This window comes from Ursus americanus, chromosome 14 (assembly GCF_024610735.1).
Source record: "Ursus americanus isolate L20-20 chromosome 14, mUrsAme1.1.p, whole genome shotgun sequence".
Classification (NCBI taxonomy): domain Eukaryota; kingdom Metazoa; phylum Chordata; class Mammalia; order Carnivora; family Ursidae; genus Ursus; species Ursus americanus.
Window position 1 is genome coordinate 31,605,931 of NC_142140.1, and position 19,993 is coordinate 31,625,923.

The window sequence follows — 19,993 nt, forward strand, 5'->3', positions numbered from 1 at the left end:
CTGGAGAAGGAAAGGAGTTCTGACATCAGACTCTGCCCTAAGTGGGGAACCAAGAGCAGCAAGCCCGTTCTCACTGAGCCCACCCCCCCCCCACACACACACCTGCCAGACCACAAGTCTGGGTTTGGGGAGAACCCTCTTCAAGGGCAGACGGGCACTACATACACAACCTGGGAGACAGACAGAAGACCTCAGGAGGTGATGGGACCCTCCCTTCCTGATTCCAGAGTAGGTACCCCAGGGGAGCCCTCCGAACCCAGGAGGTTTTGCCCGGGCAGCCTCACCGTACTTGGGATGGCATGAACTCCAAGCTCCATGAGGGCAGGGACCCTGGCTGATTCGGCTTACCTTTGCCGAAACCAAGCCGGGTGTTCCAAAAGTTGTGAGTGGGTGTCGGCTATGATCACTGCATTTACGAAGGCCAGCAATGTCACCACCTGTGACAACTCGATGTCATGCTCACTATGTTGCAGACTGACTAACCAATTTTTAGGTAGATTAAAAGACTTACCTAAAGTCACAAAACAAGGCCTGGGTAAAGACGAGATTCACACAGCGCCGTCTGTCTGCAAAGTGCACATTTTCTCCACTACAGCTGGGCCTTGCTCTTAGGAAGGGCTCAGAGGAGGGCCCTGTGCCATTCTGCCCTTTTGCCATGAAATTCAACAACCTATTTCAGCTTCTCTTTGTCTGTCTGAACTTGAGGGATCTGCCCTCCCCCATAAAAATAGACTCAGGCCAACGTAGACTGATGTGAGTTCTGGGGTGAGGAACGTTATGCCACCCCTTCTCCAAGGCCAACCAGTCTCCGGGGCCAACCAACAGGTTAGAATCTGCCATTGGTCACTCATGTATGGAGCATAAGGAAGAGCAGGGAGATCAGTAGGAGAAGGAAGGGAAGAATGAAGGGAGGGTAAACAGAAGGGGGAATGAACCGCGAGAGACTATGGACTCTGGGAAACAAACTGAGGGCTTCAGAGGGGAGGGGGTGGGGGATTGGGATAGGCCAGGGACGGGTATTAAGGAGGGCACGTATTGCATGGAGCACTGGGTGTTACACACAAACAATGAATCATGGAACACTACATCAAAAACTAATGTACTGTATGGTGACTAACATAACATACTAAAAAATAAAAAATAAAAAAATCTACCATCGAAGTGGGATTCCTGCCCCCTTGCAAGACTGGAACTTTGCCTAGCAGTAACTTAAACAATTTGGTGTTTCAGTGCCCCCACCCCCAGACCCATCAACCCCAGCCACCCTGCTCCCGCCAGGCCCTGCCTCACAGTGCCCCCCTTTTGGTGGGTCTCCCAAGAAAAGAACCCATACCTCCCCGTGGCCACTTGCCCTCATCTCAGCCATCAAACAATTGTCTGAGTTGATGACGGGCAGGCACTCACCTACAGAGGACACTGAGTGCCCATCGACTTCTCAGAAAGGACTCCTAGAGAGATGAGCAGGTCCCAGTGAAGGACCCTGACAACTCCCCTGGGCCGCCTAGCAAGAGCTAAGTGAGCTGGGGCTCCCCCCTCCAAGGAGGGGCTTTACATGGGACGAGAGCACTTAAGCTCACCCTTTTGGGGCCTGACCTAAAATGCTCACCCCCCACTGCAAGGCTGACTTTGGGCTTGCCCCATAAAGAAGATTAATCCTGTGCCCAGACCTGTGTTCAAGCCCCAGCTCCAACAATCACTACTTGTCGCAAGCCTGGAACACTGGCTGGACCCCATGTTCCCCATCTGTGACACAGGTAATGATATCTATGCTTGTTGAATATTTGGTGTCTGCACCAGGGACTGGACTAGTCATACTTTCTATGAATTCTCTCATGGAATCCCCCCAGGACTGTCATTACCTCCATTTTACAGGTGAAGAATCCAAAGTTTAGAGAGGCCGAGCCACTTCCCAAAGGCACAGCATCAGCAGGTGGTGGAAACGAGATGCGGACCCACGTCCGCCTGTCTGCCCAGCTGGAGCCCGCACATTTGTCCTGGCAGCATTTGCTGGTGGAGGCTGCAGGGACTGTTTTGCAAGTCACCCACATTCGAGTGTTCCCATCTGCACCAGAAACATCCTGCAAGCAAGCCGAGGCCCTGTGGCCTTCCTCCTTCCTTCTTCCCGGACAGCAGGTGGCCCAGCCTGGACCAATATGGCAGACTGGGCCCCAGGGACAAGCATCCAGGCCCACTCTACTCATGCTTTAAGAAAAGACAGTGGCCAGTGGGATCCCAGGGTTCACATGCCTGTCCTTGGCCCAAGAAGTTCAGTGAAGGAGCAGGAAGGAGAGAAACACGCATTGAGCATCTACTGTATGCCTGGCAGGTCCTCCAATGTGAGAGAACAGACACAAAATGCCTGGCCCTGGGCCTGGCCCATTTCAAGGGATGGAAGTTCCTTCTCTCTCTCTCTCACTTTCCCTTTTAAGGAGATCTTGACAGGTGGCCCGGCATGACTGTTAGGAGTCCAGGCTACAAAGCCAGACTTCAGATTGAGAGGTGGGGTGGTGGGGCACCTGGGTGGCTCAGTCAAGCATCTGCCTTTGGCTCAGGTCATGATCTCAGGGTCCTGAGATCGAGTCCCGCGTCTGGCTCCCTGCTCAGTGGGGAGCCTGCTTCTCCCTCTCCTTCTCCTCCCGATGCCTCTCTCTCAAATAGATATAATCTTTAAGGGGCACCTGGGTGGCTCAGTCATTAAGCGTCTGCCTTCAGCTCAGGGCGTGATCCCTGCGTTCTGGGATCGAGCCCCACATCAGGCTCCTCCGCTGGGAGCCTGCTTCTCCCTCTCCCACTCCCCCTGCTTGTGTTCCCTCTCTCGCTGGCTGTCTCTCTGTCACATAAATAAATAAAATCTTTTAAACAATAAAAAAGGATATAATCTTTAAAAAAAATTTTTTTAAAAAGGGACGTAGGGTGGCGGGGATCCAGCTCTGCAACTCTCCAGGTGGGTGACCTTTGACATATTGTTTAATATCTCTGAGTTTCTCATCTGTAAATGAGGGTTCCGATAATGCAGCCTCACGGGTAGCTGAGAGGACAGAGTTAACAAACATAAAATGTCTGGTGGGGCGCCTGGCTGACTCAGAAGAGCATGTGACTCTTGATCTTGGGGTCATGAGTTCAAGGTCCATGTTGGGTGCGGAGGTTACTTAATTAATTTTTAACTTTTTTTAAAGATTTTTAAGGTGTGATGCTACCTCGGGGACATGGTGGGGAGGTGGGAGGAGACACCTGTCATCACAGAGGGGGAGGCCAAGACCTAGGAGAAGAGGACAGCTGCCCAGAGTCACCACATCTCAGAAGTCCTGCCAAAAGAGGTGCTCTGGCTCTCTTGATGTCTTTGCCAACCTTGTACAAATAGGGAAAGAGCCAGAAAACCAGGTTCAAATTCCAGCTCTGCATCATACTTATTGGGCAAACACCTCTCTGGGCTTGTTTCCTCTTCTGCAAAACGAGCAGAGGCATCCTACTTTCCAGGGCTGTTATGCAGTGGAGGTGAGGGGACCTATAAACATCCCACCCCACTCACAGAGGCCTGGTTCCACTCTGGGTCCCACCCTGAGCAGGGCCTCGGGCACCCCAGGTACTGCAAAATAGTCACTCCAGGAATGATGGCAGGGAGCCTAATGTGGGGCTTGATTCCAGGGCTCTGGGATCGTGACCTGAGCCGAAGGCAGACGTTTAACCAACTGAGCCACCCAGGTGCCCCAAGACAAGCCAAATTTTAGCACAGAAATAGACGGAAAGAGAAAAATCATTCACCTCGAAGAGCAACACTTTCACAGAAGGACCACCTGTGGGGAACCTGTGGGGAGCCCCTTGGATATTATCAACTTGAGTTCCTGAAGGGCACAGGATCAGGAGCTATCAGGAAAGATCAGGAAAGGCTGCAGAAAGACCAGGATCACTTCGGAGGCCCAGCTGGGCACAAGTAGCTCCAAAGGAATCCCCCGCTTTGAGATTGAAGGGCTGGGTCTCGTGTCAAGGTATACAGGTGTGTGCAAATAGACACACAAACACACCAACTCCCACCTCTTTTAAAAAAATTTTTTATTATGTTATGTTAGTCACCATACAGTACATCCTTAGTTTTTGATGTAGTGTTCCATGATTCATTGTTTGCGTATAACACCCAGTGCTCCATGCAATACGTGCCCTCCTTACTACCCATCACCGGCCTATCCCATTCCCCCACCCCCCTCCCCTCTGAAGCCCTCAGTTTGTTTCCCAGAGTCAATAGTCTCTTCACGGTTCATTTCCCCCTCATGGTTCATTCCCCCTTCATTCTTCCCTTCCTTCTCCTACCGATCTCCCTATTTCTTATGTTCCATAAATGAGAGAAACCATATGATAATTGTCTTTCTCTGCTTGATTTATTTCACGTAGCATCATCTCCTCCAGTCCTATGTTGCTGCAAATGGTGGGTAATCGTTCTTTCTGATGGCTGAGTACTATTCCATTGTATATATGGACCACATCTTCTTTATCCAGTCATCTGTTGAAGGGCATCTTGGCTCCTTCCACAATTTAGCTATTGTGGACAATGCTATGAACATTGGGGTGCATATGGCCCTTCTCTTCACTATGTCTGTGTCTTTGGGGTAAATACCCAGTAGTGTAATTGCTGGATCATAGGGTAGCTCTATTTTTAACTTTTTGAGGGACCTCCACACTGTTTTCCAGTGGCTGTACCAACTTGTATTCCCACCACCAGTGGAAGAGGGATCCCCTTTCTCCACATCCTCTCCAACATTTGTTGTTTCTTGCCTTATCCATTTTTGCCATTCTAACTGGCGTAAGGTGGTATCTCAGTGTGGTTTTGATTTGAATTTCCCTGATGGCTAATGATTTTGAACATTTTTCCATGTGTCTGTTAGTCATTTGTATGTCTTCATTGGAAAAGTGTCTGTTCATATCTTCTGCCCATTTTTTGATTTGATTATTTGTTTCTTGTGTATTGAGTTTGAGAAGTTCTTTATAGATCTTGGATACCAGCTTTTTATCTGTAGTGTCATTTGCAAATATCTTCTCCCATTCTGTCGGCTGCCTCTTAGTTTTTTTGACTGTTTCCTTGGCTGTGCAGAAGCTCTTTATCTTGATGAAGTCCCACGAGTTCATTTTTGCTTTTCTCTTGCCTTTCCAACTCCCACCTTTTAAAACAATGCCAAAGCTCCAAAGTCCTTCACTATCGACCTTTGTTTATTCGTTCATCCGCCAAATATTTGTTGGGCACCGGCCCTGGGCCGGACGCTGGTCTGGGAACAGGGCTGTGTTTGTGACCAAGGACAGCACAGTCCTTGCTTTCATTGGTGATTAACACAAAAACCAATAGCTAAAGGGAAAATACCCACCGCTGTAGTGGGTGTACCGAGGGTGTGGTATCTTTTTCTAACACCAGTGTGCGGCTTTCCACACCAACAGCCAATTCCCCAACACCGACCAGGTGTTCAGCAATTCAGTTCAATTCTGACACCAACTCTTGGGTTAGTGTAGATCCCACAGATTTAAGGATCAGTCCCACAAGACTGCCCCCACCTCAGACAACAATTCCACATTCCAGGGGCCACCTGTACCTCTGACGTACTGGCTATAAATTCAGAGGTTCCCACAACCCCCCCCCACCCTGGGTTCAATAATTTGCTGGAATGACTCACAGAACTCAAGAAAGCACTTTACTTACGTTTATTGGTTGATTATAAAGGATGCAACTTGGGAAGAGCCAGTTGGAAGGGATGCGGAGGACAAGGTCTTGGCAGGGAGGGGCCAGAGGCAACATGGAGCTTCCCACCTCCATGTTCGCCAACTCTCCCCAAACCCTGTTGTTGAGGGATTTCTACCAAGGTTTCACTACAGAGGCGTAATTGGCTAAATCATTGGCTACTGGTGATTAGCTCAATCTGCAACCCCTCTCCCCTGCCTGGAGGTTGGGTGGGGAGGGTGTACGGGAGGGAACTGAGAATCCAAGGGCTTTAATTAAGGCTTGGTCTTTCCAGCAAGCAGGCTCCATCCTGAAGCTATGTACGGTCCCCGGCCACAGATAAAAAGGATATAGTCTTATCACTCAGTAGCTTGCAAGGGTTTTAGGGGTTCTGTGGCGGGAACTGGGGACAAAGACCAAATAGATGCATATTGTATTATACCACAAGGGGGAAAAACTTGGAGCTAAGAAAGCAGGTCCTGGGGCTTCTAATCCACACTGCGATGACTTCCCAAAACAGTGTGGTGAGAGACGAAAAGATAAAAAGGAGCTGGAGAGGTAGGACCAGGGGGGCCCGGGAAAGGGGGAGCAGGAAGAGAGGGCAAGAAACCATTAAGTTCAAAAAAGTTATAAATTCATTAGCAGTGATCGCGAGTTAGAGTGATTCCAGGTTTTCCTGCTCCTCTCTCCTGTGATTACTGTCTCCCCAGCAGCCCTCCCCCCAACCCCAGTCTGGATGCTTCCCAGAGGCAAAGGACCGGTAGAGGTTTTTCTTTCTGCGTCCTGCTGTGCCCCAGTGCTTAGATCATGGTGGGCACTTAAAAACATGGACGGAAAACAAAGCGAATCAATGCTTCCCGTACAACCTGAACCCTCCGTGCCCGCCCATAAACACCTCACAGGCAGACCACCAGAGAATCCAAAGTCCCACCGTTCAACGTCACTCCGGGAATTAAGAAACTCTGTCAGGGGGCGCTGAGAAAACAGTAATAATCTCAAGTTACAAATACTCGGTGCTTCACAGCTTACTGAGAGCTTCCCTTTACAGCCTGTGAATTATAGACAAGGGAAGGGAAGCCGACAGAGGTGAGGTAACTCCGAGTTCCATCTGGAGGTTCGGAGCCCAGGCCTCGGGACTCCAGGTGGCCGCTGTGGGGTTCGCTGGCTCACAGTGAACTGGGTGCGCGTGGTCCGGGCACCGGGCTCTGGAATGGGGGCCCGGACAGGCGGGGAGAGGAAGAGCCAGGCTCAGCCGCTGACAGTCCCCGAGGAGTCCCCTCAGGTGGCCCGGGCACTGGCACAGTGGGTCACACCCCCCTATTTACGAGACCCCGCCCGCAGGCCAGGCCCTGTGCTAAGCTTTAGCACTTAGAGGCCCCTGGGCCCTTGGAGTTTACCCTGTAGTGGGGGAGACAGCAATAAACAACATAAGTGAGCAAATTATCTTGTATGTTAGGAGAAAAAGTAGAGCAGAGGGAGGGGGTTGGGAATGCCTGGGGAGGGGGGCTCGGGATTTTAAAGAGGTCAGTCAGGTGGACCTCACTGAAGGTGATATTGAGGAAAGGCTTGAAGGAAATAACGAGGGAGCCAAGAGGACACGCGGGGAAAGAGTGTTCCAGAAGAAGCGTTTGAGGCAGAGGCTACAACCTCGCATAGGTGGGCTGTGGGGGGAGTCCAGGCCCAGCAAGGAGGCCGCAGCAGTCGAGTGTGGGGCAGGAAGACAGGAGGCCAGCTAGGCAGCCTTGCAGGGGTCCAGGGGCCAGGTGAGAGGGGCTCTTTGAATGTGCCAGGCCCCTTGTCAGCACCCCCATGGCCCTGCCACCCACTCAGGGGGTATCGGTTTGGAAGCCTGCATACAAACCCCACTTGCCGCTTGTGGCTACATGACCTTACAGAGTCCCCTTCCTGACCTCCCTGTAAGACGGGATAGTAAGAAACGTATCTGCAGTATTGTGGTGGCTGCCTGCGGGAAAGATAGACCACGTGCCTCCTGACAGCTAGGCAGCGTGGGACAGTGGAGCTGGCCACCCAGGCACTTGGGAGGGGGACTTTGGGGCAAATAAGGCATTGCTCCTACTGTCTACTCTAACAGCACCCAGTGGGGCAGCAAAGGGGCACTCTGTTTCTCCAGGGGGGTGGGTTTGCTGCCGTCAGGAAGGCTCTTGGAGGAGGGGTCCCTGGAAGCTGGGTCTCACTAGGAACACGGGGGAAAGCAGCAGAGGCAAAGGGGAGGAGGAAAGGGAGGGGAGGAGCTGATCCAGGTTAAGGGGCAGGGATGGGCTGGGAGCATGGACTCTCCCCAACAAACAGTGGGCACCAAGGGGCAGATTCCAAGCAGGGGCCGGGACGAGGTGACTGCAGTTGAAGAGCTCAGCCGGGCAGCCAGAAGAACAGATAAGCGGGCCACTGAGGCCAGGTGAGAGATGGTGGTGTTGAGGGGGACAGGCATGGGGCAGGAACAAATGGATTTGAGACACTCAAGAAGTAGAAAGGAGCCTGCCTGGTGGTTGCCTTGCTGTGGGGGAACAGGGGCTTCTGAGAGTCTGAGGGTTTGCTGAAGGACACAGGTCCACCCTGGCTGCGGGGGGACACACAGAGGTCCCAGGGGGAGCAGTTCCCAGGCCAGAAGCAAGCTTCTTCCCCCCAGCTCTGAGGTACCCCTCAAGGCTCACGGAAATGGGCTGAATGAGCCCAGGACTCAAGGGACCAGGTGAATGGGACCACAGGTCCCTGGAGTGAGCCCCCCCCCCCCCGGCAGGGCCATAGTGTGACAGAGCATGTGCTCTGCGGTCAGACCCTGTCCAACTCCTGGCCGCCTCCAGCTGTGTGTTTGTGACGTGAACTGACCTTGTGAGAACTCCCGCAGGCAACCCTGTCTGTCATACAGGTTGCAGTGGACAGAGCTCGAGCCCTGTGACTGGATCCTGCCCGAAGCTTGACAAACAGGTACTGCACTACCATTCATGGAGCAATGACTGCGGGCATGGCCAGCCGAGCGCCCACAGAGGAGGAGGCGGGGGTGCAGTGGCGCTCAAATATTCCAGGGGAGCTGCTGTCCCACACCGAGCAGCCGCTGGCTGATGCTCAGCTCTGGGCGCTTCCTCCCGCGCACAGGTTCTCAGCACCACCCGAGGCTCAGAGCCCCTCAGCCAGAAGTATCTCTCCTCAGGCGCCAGGCAGCTCCAGGCTAGGATGGGCAGCCCGGTGCACCGAGTGTCCCTGGGGGATACCTGGAGCAGGCAAGTGCATCCCGACATAGAGAGTGAGAGGTACATACCGTCCTTCAACGTGGAACGGCTCACCAACATCCTGAATGGAGGTCCCCAGAACACTGCACTCCGGAGGAAAGTCGGTAAGAGGAAGCTGAGGAATGGAACATCTGCTCTGTGCCCATATGCTTTTCTTAGAAGGAGAGTCCTTCACTGGTGGTCCCACCTTCAATGACAAATTTTGCTCTCAAAATTCCACTGTTAGAGATTCATTCCTTTGGACTGCAAAGACACCTTTAACAAGTCCGTATTCCCTGAGCCCATCTGAAGGATAGAAAAGTCTTAGGCAGCAGAAGACCTGGAGGCTGGTCTTTATTCTGCCACTGCATGGCTTTGTAACCTTGAGCAAGTCACCTTCCCACCTTGGGTGCTCAGTCATTACATCTGTAAAATGCCAATAATGTCTGACTTCCTTTCCATGTCCACAAGGCAAGAGGGTGGAAAGCTCTGAAGGTGCCAGGAGCCTCACTCTGGTCTCTAAGCCCTCTGTTTTCTGTCTCTGGAAGAGAGCATCATCCACAGTGACCCAGAATTTAGCCCGAAGGATAATTATTTCATGACGCAGAATGAACACTACGTGGCTGCTGTTCGGAAGACATTTCACCTCCAGAAAATAGCAAAGCGCCTGGGCTGGTCGGAAAACAGCCCTGAATTCTATTACGCTTACAGGTACTCGTTCTCAGGGCAGCCCCACCAGAGAGGAGTTCACCTGGGATCACCTGGAGAGCCTTAACACCATGAGCGATTTTCCCCACCTTTAAAGGCCGTAGCTGTTGGGAAGGCAGGGTGGCAGATGCCCCTTCCCTTTTGCACCCTGCCAGGCTGACGGTACCGGGGTCCCTGTCTCCAGCGGGCTACTCAACCACCGTGTCTTTCCCCGACAGAGCCCTTTCTGGAGAACTGGCCTTTAATCTACACAGAGTGTTCCAGAAATCCCTCAGGAGCCTGGGCTCAGAGGAGCAGATTGCCAAATGGACCCCACTCTGCAACGAGTTCCAGATCATTGCATCATATGCCCAGACGGAACTGGGGCACGGTGAGCCAGGGTTTCTGCGTGCATGGTTCCAGAGAGCCCACTCCCCCCGCCGTAGTCAGAGATTGCGTAGTTCGTATGGAAACACTCCAGCAGGTGGCAGTCAAGGGTCTCGGAGGAGGGGGTTCCTTTTTCTAGTTTATGCAAACACACCATATGAGCTAGCGAGCTAGCGTGCGTGGGGCAAGTTGTTCCTTCTGGAAATGTCAGCAAGCATCCCTTGTCACGGACTGGCCATGTGTCCCCCACACAGCCCACGGGTGAAAGACGAGAAGTGCCTGTGAGTACAGCTGGGAGCTAGCCCGCCTCCAGATGGGTCTGGTACCTGGCAGTTCCCAGCCCACCAGGACACTGCTCCCCGGTGAGATTCCTATCCTGACTCCCTGCCTCACGAACTCCCCTCCTTGATTCCCAGGGACGTATCTTCAGGGCCTGGAGACCGAAGCCACCTATGATACGGCCACCCAGGAGTTTGTGGTGCACAGCCCCACGTTCACGGCCACCAAATGGTGGCCTGGGGACAGTGAGTATCCATCCACTCCCCCAGCCCTATCTGTCCCCAAGGAGAAAAAGTCGGGCAGTGGAGTAGCACTGGCTCTGAGGTCCGCCAGACCTCAGGCGGATTCCCTGTTCTAGGCTGGTGACCTTGAGCGAATCCATTCACGATCTCAAACTTCAGGGTCTCACTCTGTCAACAGGGGGGATGGGAAGAATTTCATCCATGAGGGGCTGAGAGGCCCCAACTTTGAAGTAGCTGAGGAAACCCACCCAGCCTGTGGGGGATGAGGGCCAAGACCTCTCTCACACGCACCCTGCCCCCACACAGACACACACGTGCACACACACATCACATACACACAGCCTAGTCCCAGGCACTCTCGCCTCCCAAGTTAGTGATTAAGCTCGCCAACCCATCACCCAGTTCACAGACCACCGCCCCTGCTTCAGACACCGAGAAAGGCTCAGCCACAGTCCGGCCACCGGCGCCACCCTGCCCCCTGTGGCCACCAGGTGGCGACCGCATCGCGCTTCCCCCGGGGCTCCGGGATTGCCCAAAAGGGGGCTCCCGCCAAGGCCCTCTTCCCGGGATGTGAATACACCTGTGAGGGCACGTCTGTGACACTTCAGGACCCATTTGGTGAATGCTTCCACGGGGGAGAAAAAACAATGAATGCCAAGAGTACAACTAAGCAGAAAGAAACAGGCCAGGGATAAGCAGAGAGGGAGAAAGACTGAGACAGAGGGAAGTCAGAGAAATAAGGGATGGAGGAGAGAGCAACCAGAGAGGAGAGGGAGGGAACGGATGACTGCCGTCGGAATGGCAGAAAAAAGAAGCCAGCCTTGGCAATCAGGCGGGCTTGAAATCCCAGCTCCGCCCCCTCCAGGCTGGTGACCTTGAGGGCCTCGCTGGCCTCTCTGAGCCTCAGCTTCCTTATCTGGACAATAGGGCTCATCATACCCACCCTGCAAGAACTGGAAAGCACCAGCACGGGAGCCAGCAGATAAATGGTAATTATCTGTATTCATTATTATTAGGTGGATGATAGAGTGATTCATTTACAGGTTTTTGAGGACAGAAAAAAAGAGAAAACAACTTGCTCATTTCACAGTGCTTTTTGCAAAACACTGTTAGATTTGTTTGGTTCTTTGGGAGCAGTTCCCCCTCTCTGGGATCAGTGACTCTTTGAGGCTCCTGGGATGGGGGGGGGGGGCAGCGATGCACACCTTTCCCTGTGATCAGGGATCAGTTTTCTCACCACGGACCCTAACATACATACCCCAGCAGCTCTGACGTAAAGATTCCAAAGAAAATGACTCAAGGGCACACACCGCAGCCAGAAGACTGCAGAAGAACCAAATTTTTAAAGATGCCAAGCTTTTCCAGATTGTTCCATTTAGGCTATTTTCATTAAAATCCATAACCTTTGTCAGCTTTGCCTTTGGAAGGGGAAGCACCTAGAGGGTGTGGAGGGCTTTGCAACCCTCAAGATCGCCAGCAGCCTCCCTGAGCCTCCCTACCCCATGCCTGTGTATTGTAGGGTGGTTGCTCCACACATGTAACCTTTAGACAGAACCCCCTGCACCTCCAGCCACCAAATCGCTGCCCATAAAGCCCTCCAACCCAGTGCACTCCAGAGCCAGACACTCATATGAAAGCTCTCAAGACTGTTGCAGTCATTTCCAAGGATGAGTCAAGGCCATGTGAGTCAAGGGGTATCCTCAAAAAGCATCACTTTGTTGCCCTGGATGCTACCCCCTCCTCTGCCTGGCTCTCCCTGCCCTGTGTAAACCCCCTGGAAATACCCGCTACCCTTCAGGCCCCTTGTGCATCCTCCCCTGACCTTTACCGTTTTAGGCAGACCAAACAAATCCCATCCTGGCTTCATGGGGTGCCTGCCCTTCCCCGTGCCATCACACTGGTCCTCCTAACCCATTACAGATTGGACCCACATCCAGATTCCTGGTAGGGAGAGTTAGCTTGCCTGCTCCATACCACAGGGCCTCCTACACCAGAGATCATGTGCCACCTCTCCTTTCTCCAACTTCAGTGGGACGGTCAGCCACCCACGCTTTGGTCCAGGCCCAGCTGATCTGCTCAGGAGCCCGGCGGGGCATGCACGCCTTCATCGTGCCTATCCGGAGCCTTGAGGACCACAGCCCACTGCCAGGTAAGCCCCGGTGGCTCCCAGGACCACTGCCAGGAAGAGACTGCACCAGGCCTCCCCATCCTGAGGCCCCGGAGGTTATGGGAGAAGCTGGGACATGTCTCCCTTGGGCAGAGAGGAGTCCAGTTGGATAGACCTGGTGCTAACTGGCTGGGTGAACTTGGGCGAGATTCAGCACCTGTCTGACCTTGGCTCGGTCACCTGCAAAACAGGTGTAATAACCCATGTGACAGGCTGCTGTGAGGCTCAGGGGAGCTGGAACATGGGTTGGGGGGCAGGGGGTACCTGGCACACCTCAAGCACATGGCTGATAGACATTCCCATCTCCATATCTTTCTAGGAGTCACCGTTGGAGACATCGGGCCCAAGATGGGCTTTGACTCCACAGACAACGGCTTCCTGCGACTGGACCACGTGCGGGTCCCTAGAGAGAACATGCTGAGCCGCTTTGCACAGGTGGGGGTCCTGGGGAGGGTGCAAGCCTGCACTGCCCAGCGAGGGGTAGCAGTCCTGCAGGTTGCTGCTGGCTCTGGGTCTTCCTCTAAAGAGCAGAGTTTGGGGTACCCCACCCCAGAGAGGCTCTGGTACCCCACAGATCTGGGTAAAGCCCCAGTTAAGGAGCTGTGTGATCTTGGGCGAGTCGCTTGACCTCTCTGAGCCTCAGAGTTCTCCTGGGTAAATGCTCAGAGCTTCATGGGGTGGCAGAGCAGTCATAGGGTCGGTGGCAAGGCGATGTGAGAAGAGGGGAGGGCTGAGGGTGACATGCATATTTCGCTACAGTGAGGCCCGGACAACCAGTCACTGACCAGACACCAGCCGAGTGCTTGAGGAAGTTCTGGAGTCCCCGTCTTGCCAGGCATTCCCTTTAGCTATGGATTTGGGGGAGGTCCTGGGTGTCCCAAGAGAGGCGCTGCGAACCCAGGCACCTGAGGCAGGGGCTGGCCAGCAGAAAGCATGGGTGCGGGTAACAACCGGCGTGCTCCAGTGGGCCATCAGCCCCCCGCTCCAGGTGAGCGGTCTGAGGCCTGTGAGCCTGGAGGCGAGGCAAGCCCACAGTTATGGTGTAGGACAGGCTGGGGAGCCTAGGCTCAGACCCGGCGCCTGTCTTCGGTCCACCAGGTCTTGCCAGACGGCACCTACCTCAAGCTCGGATCACCGCAGACCAACTACTTTTCCATGGTGGTGATACGGGTGGATATGCTGCTGGGCGAGGTCATACCCCTGCTGCAGAAGGCCTGTGTCATCGCCGTCCGCTACTCCGTCATCCGCCGCCAGTCGCGCATCCGGCCCAAGTAAGGGGCACCCACAGCTGACCATGACACACAGGACTACTCTCCATCCCACAGTGTCTGCCCCCGGACGCCACCCCCTGCCAGAGTGGAGTGCCGGGAATACACGTTACCCCCCGCAACACACGCGCAACTTCTGCCCAGACCCGGCCCGTCTGGGCCCGTCTGCGACGTCTCCATCGGGCTCCCTCTAACCCTGGCCGACCTATGTCTGTCAGTGTCTGGGTTTCTGTGTGATCTTCGGCCCTGTACCATCAGATCTGACTCAGATCTGTCTGTCCGAGTCCAGCTCGGCTGTGACTGGCTGAGTGTGTCTGGGTTGTCAGCTGGTTGCCAAACGGTGGGTGATCGTGGCTCCTGAGTTCTGTCAGGGTGTGAGTGATCGTGTCTGAGAAAGCCCAGCTGTCACATTGGACAGTGGATGGCGTGGGTTCCGTCTGGCTGTGACCGTCAGCATCCCCGTGTGGTATGGCCAAGCCCGGATGGGTTCTGTGGTATGTGGCTGTGTCCAGCTAAGTCTCCCTCGGCTCCATGGGGCTAAATAGCTCACTGTGCTCTCTGTTGTTGTTTAAATATTTAAGTAATCTTCACACCCAACGTGGGGCTTGAACTCACAACCCTGAGATCAAGTTCCGCATGCTTCTCTGACTGAGCCCGCCAGGCGCCCCTGTACTCTGTTTTTTACCGTGTGTGATGTGTCCCCATGCATATGCGTGCCTGTGTAAACACAGGCACGGCTGCCAGCGAAAGGAAATACAGGACTGCTGGTTAAATTTGAATTTTAGGTAAACAGCAAATAATTTTTTAGAATGCATATGCTCCCAGTGGGGACATGTACCCAGGATGTGGCAGCACGGAGCTGAGCGTATGGTGCCAGTGTGGGAAGAGAGGGTACAGTCATGACTGAACTCATGGTGCTGAGGGGTGGGCTTCGACCCGGCAGTTCTTGCCCCAACTCTGCTAAGGGACCCTGGGCAAGTCCTTTGCTCGCTCTGGGCCTCTGTTTTCTCACCTGAGAAATGGGAAGAGTGGGAGAACTTCCAGTGTAAGAATCCGGTGACACTTCATGCCGTGGGCTCAAGGATCCAGGAGTGCGGTGCGAAATGGACAGAGGGTCAGATGCCAGACAGACCTGGGGGACACACAGCTGGGCCGCACCACCTCTTTGTCCCTCAGCGTCCTCACCTACAACACGGGCATGACAGGAGCACTCTTTCAGGGCAGTGTGGACAGTGAAAGGCAACAAAGCAAGCCAGGCCCGTAGCCCAGGGTCCTTTTCCTCCGGCAAACGCAGGGCACTGCAACTGGCCTGGGTTTCAGAAACCCCCTGCTGAGAAAGTCTTCTCTGGAGGACAGGGGTGCTGGGGAAAAGGTGCTGCCGTTGAAGTCCCGTCCAGAGCCCAGTTCTCTGGGTTGCACAGGTGTCCCAAGGATGGTTATGATGTATGTGTCTGAGCCGCCTGGGTGGCTCGGTCGTTTAAGTGTCCGACTCTTGGTCTCAGCTCAGGTCATGATCTCAGGGTTGTAGGATCGAGCCCCATGTCGGGGCTCTGTGCTCAGTGGGGAGTCTGCTCGAGATTCTCTCTCTCCTCTCCCTCTGCCCCTACCCCCTCAAATAATAAATAAAATCTTTTTTTAAAAGATTTTATTTATTTATTTGACAGAGAGAGGCAGCAAGAGAGGGAACACATGCAGGGAGAGTGGGAGAGGGAGAAGCATACTCCCGCTGAGCATGGAGCCTGAAGCAGGGCTCAATCCCAGGACCCTGGAATCATGACTGAGCCAAAGGCAGACAGCTTAACAACTGAGCCACCCAGGCACCCCAAAATCTTTTTTTTTTTTTAAGTGTCCAAATGAGGGTCTGCTGACCTAAGATTCTTCCAAACAGCCATGGGAGGCTTCTCATAGTCACGCTTTCTTTTGATCCATAAATAGTCATTCCGGTCCCCTTCGTGCTAGGCACAGCAACAGACAAGGCATATACAGTCCCTGCCTTGGGATTCCGTCAGACCCAAGTTCCCATCCTCAGAGTTACGGATTAGACTTGATGTACCTCCCAGCACATTGTATGTGCACCTGGACAGTGAAAGGTCAAGTTTCACATCAGCAGGGGTACAAGACCACAAGCCCTCTCTTGAAATCCTTGGGACCCAATTTGTTGGAATTCAGAACTTTCCAGATGTTGGCAAGATAATATGGTGCATAGGCTGTAATTTTGTACACTTCCCCCATAAGGGGCAGCACCCATAAGCAAACATGTCAGTATCTCTACAGAGAAATGTGTAGATATTCATGTTAGATGGAATTTTAAGATTATTACTAACCTCATACCAGTTCAGATCAAGTTTTGGGTTGAGTTATATAAAAAAAACCTCAGTTTTTAAGTCTTTTATGGCCCTGGGGATATGGGAAGGTGGAAGGGGCATGCAGCAATCTTCTAAACCTTCTGCTTTTCTTCCCCTCAGCGATCCAGAGGCAAAAATCCTGGACTACCAGACACAGCAGCAGAAACTCCTTCCTCAGCTGGCCACAGCCTATGCATTCCACTTCCTGGCGAGCAACCTCTCGGAATTCTTGCACAGCTCCTGTGACGCCATTCTGAACAAAGACTTCAGCCACCTGCCTGAGGTACGTGCTGTCTGCTGGGGGGCAGGAGCTGGGAAAACGGCTGAAATTGTTCTGCCCAATGGGAAGCAACCCCGCTCCTGTTCCCATGGGCTCCTCTTACTCCCTCCCGCAGCCGTCCAATATCCCAGGACGTCCAGGGCGAACTATACCCCGGCATATAAATCCACCTACATCTGGCCTCTAGAAAGCTCCAAAAATGCTGGAGGGAATAATCACACATAATACATAGAACACAAGAGCGCAATCCCTGGTGTGTATTTGAAACCTAAAAAGCTCTGAAAAATTACAGTCATTGAGAACACATTTGCTGGCATGGTATGAACTGAATTGATCTGATTTATCCCACTGGATGTGTATACATTTTGCAGCAGAAATACTAATGAGTTTGATCACTAAGGCTGCCCCAGACTTTTCTGGGTATTATATATAATCTACCTTCAATGCCCTGCTTTAGCTTTCTGAAATACAAAAAATACTGATTCCAAAACACATCGGGCCCCAAGGGTCCCAGATGAAGGACTCTGGGCTTAGATATACATTAAGTTTTAGTCCACTAGACCCTGTGATTTATAAGCATTGCTTCATTAATCCTTCCAATTGTGCTACTGGCACCATTTACATTTCCATTTTACAGATTAGGAAAGTGAAGCACAGGGGCACCTGGGTGGCACAGCGGTTAAGCGTCTGCCTTCGGCTCAGGGCGTGATCCTGGCGTTATGGGATCGAGCCCCACATCAGGCTCCTCCGCTATGAGCCTGCTTCTTCCTCTCCCACTCCCCCTGCTTGTGTTCCCTCTCTCGCTGGCTGTCTCTATCTCTGTCTAATAAATAAATAAAATCTTAAAAAAAAAAAAAAAAAAGGAAAGTGAAGCACAGAGAGATTAAGGAACATGACCTTCCTCCCAAGGACTTAAAAGTCCGAAAGACGGGAGCGCCTGGGTGGCTCAGTCGTCGGGCATCTGCCTTTGGCTCAGGGCGTGATCCCAGAGTCCTGGGATGGAGCCCCACATCGGGCTCCCCTGCTGGGAGTCTGCTTCTTCCTCTCCCACTCCCCCTGCTTGTGTTCCCTCTCTCGCTGGCTATCTCTGTCAAATAAATAAAATCTTAAAAAAAAAAAAAGTCTGAAAGATGGGTAAGGGCTTTCAAGAACCAAAAGCTCAAACTAGGTCTGCTACCTGGCAGCCCCTCCTACAACCCAGGCCAGTGGGTTGATGGTGGACCTCCACAGTCACAGGCCGGCTCTCCAAAAACTCCACTTGCCAGCAAAATCCATAACTCCTGGATGATGGTGAGCCCAATCCAGGAAGCACCCTCTTCCCGAGATCCTGGAGACACTGGCCTGGACAGTTTTCCTTTGTTTTTACTGCCCCTACAGCTACATGGCCTCATCGTATGACCTTGGGCAAGTCACATAACATCTCTGAGTCTCAGCCTTCTCTTTCATAAAGTTGCAAGCCTAGGAAATCATTCTTACCTCACAGGTTGTCATGGGCATACAGCAGGTGCTCAATGAGTGGGTTGTTCCTGGAGGGATCTCTTCCTCACCCTGATCCCCTGCCCTTGCAGCTTCACGCCCTGAGCGCAGGAATCAAGGCCATGGTGTCAGACTTGTGCCTCCAGGGGACTGAGCTGTGCCGCCAAGCCTGTGGCGGCCACGGCTACTCGAAGCTGAGCGGCCTGCCCTCACTGGTCACCAAAGTGACAGCCTCCTGCACCTACGAGGGTGACAACACCGTGCTCTATCTGCAGACGGCCAGGTGAGGCCCCTGCGTGAGCTGAAGCAGCGCGCGATGCCCACGGCGGGAGCAGACCCCGGGCAGCGCCGTGCAGAGACCCACCGACACGCACGGCCCGCCTCTGGTCCGTCCAGAGCTGTTCGTAGGCGGGACAAGAGCACAGCTGTCCGGTGCTTCACCTTCTTCAGGGGCTCGCACAGCTCTCGGGAAAACGCCACCCTGCACCTGCCCCACGGGGTCCTCTTGGCCTGCCCCACCCCCTCCCCGCCTCCTTCCCCAGCTGGTCCCGGTTCCTCTCTCCCATGGCCGCTCACCCGAGCTTCCCTGCCGCGAGGACTCTGCCCCAGCCTGCTGGGCCTGCTGTAAGCAGCTCCTCTCATCTCTCAGCTCCCTGCTTAGATGCCAGCCCAGACCAAACGCGAGTTGCACCGGCCCCACCCAACACAATCCGAGGGGCTCTTCTCTGTGAGCCAAAGTTTTGAGGGCCTTGCTCACGGTCCATCCCGGGCTTAGCACAGGGCCTGCCCGCGGAGGCTCTCACCTGAGAGGCAGGAAGGAAAGCAGGGTTTGCCTCCCCGCAACTGGCGGTTTTCACAAATCTTCTATCAGGTGACTATTATTAGAGATGGAGAAACTGAGGCCAAGGGAGGTGAAGTAACCTGTACAAGCATCATAGAAGTCTCAGCCGAGTTGCCCTGGGAATCCAGGGTTGGCTGAGCCTATAACCACTGGGTCATCAGAGGAAAGAAGCCCGGAGTCACCTATAACTCTCCACTCATGTTAGCATTCTTACACCTATCCTTTCTCAAGTAAGAAAATTTAATTTCCACCGTTACTGTACAATTCAGCATGAATCCCCAAATCCCAAGATCCTAACCAGAAGAAAAGATTCTGTTTGCTCAGATACCAAAAAGGTTTATGTTCAGGATCTGAGTGTCTGCCCAGCTCTGCAGCTCCAGCCTCCTTTCCCTGTGGAAGAAACTACAGCCTCGGGGTGCATTTTCTTGAGGGCCTCAAGGCAGGCGGGCTCCGGGGGGCTCTGGAGTGGGGATGACCATCAGGAGGGGCCAGGCAGGAGTCTGCATGGCCCTGGTTCTCCCACAGGGAGTATAAGAGAGCATGTTTCTGGGCAACAGGGGTGCTGGGCTGTCCCACAGGGCTCCACACTGCTTACCTGCTTCCATCTCCCCTCCTCCCCACCCAGGTTTCTGGTGAAAAGCTATCAGCAAGCTCATCCAACCCCAGGCTCCACACTGCAGAGGTCTCTCCCTCAGTCTGTTGCATACCTGGCCACAACTGACCTGGCCAGATGCCCAGCCCAGAAAGCAGCTGACTTCCTCCGTCCGAAACTCTATACCACGGCCTGGGCACACGTGGCAACCAGGTGAGCAAGAAATTGGCCATTCCACCGGGGGGCAGGCTCCTTCCCACACTAGGGCCTTTGGGATGGGATGGGCGAGCATTCGTGGATACTCCTCTGAAAAGCGCCCCCTTCCCCAGCCTCAGTCCTCTCAGTTCCTGCCGCCATGGGCAGAGAAGGGGAAGCCACATCCATGAGCCACCATCACTTCCCCATCCTGGGCAACCTAGTAGAAGGACATCACCCCTCTGGCCAGTGCAAGGAAGTGTTTCTATCTTTTCTTTTTTAGGAGTTTTTTTAAAAAAAGATTTTATT

General features: G+C 53.4%; 1 protein-coding gene across 5 annotated transcripts in view; it reads left to right on the top strand.

Annotated features, from left to right (window-relative positions):
• The first annotated feature begins 7,978 nt into the window (after positions 1-7,978).
• ACOX2 (acyl-CoA oxidase 2) overlaps positions 7,979-19,993 on the top strand; it is a 33,770-nt gene continuing 21,755 nt past the window's right edge. For 2 of the 5 annotated variants that reach the window (XM_087866906.1, XM_045807469.2), the window contains exons 1-12: positions 7,979-8,114; positions 8,586-8,644; positions 8,868-9,050; positions 9,474-9,636; positions 9,852-10,003; positions 10,416-10,523; positions 12,550-12,669; positions 13,007-13,122; positions 13,786-13,958; positions 16,421-16,583; positions 18,149-18,339; positions 19,523-19,702. In XM_087866906.1, coding sequence (XP_087723032.1) covers positions 8,891-9,050; positions 9,474-9,636; positions 9,852-10,003; positions 10,416-10,523; positions 12,550-12,669; positions 13,007-13,122; positions 13,786-13,958; positions 16,421-16,583; positions 18,149-18,339; positions 19,523-19,702 — 1,526 coding nt within the window. In that variant the 5' untranslated portion in view covers positions 7,979-8,114; positions 8,586-8,644; positions 8,868-8,890. Of the gene's footprint in view, positions 8,115-8,585; positions 8,645-8,812; positions 9,051-9,473; positions 9,637-9,851; positions 10,004-10,415; positions 10,524-12,549; positions 12,670-13,006; positions 13,123-13,785; positions 13,959-16,420; positions 16,584-18,148; positions 18,340-19,522; positions 19,703-19,993 lie in introns of all 5 variants that reach the window. The other 3 variants (XR_015726661.1, XM_087866905.1, XM_045807467.2) reach the window with 2 other exon arrangements.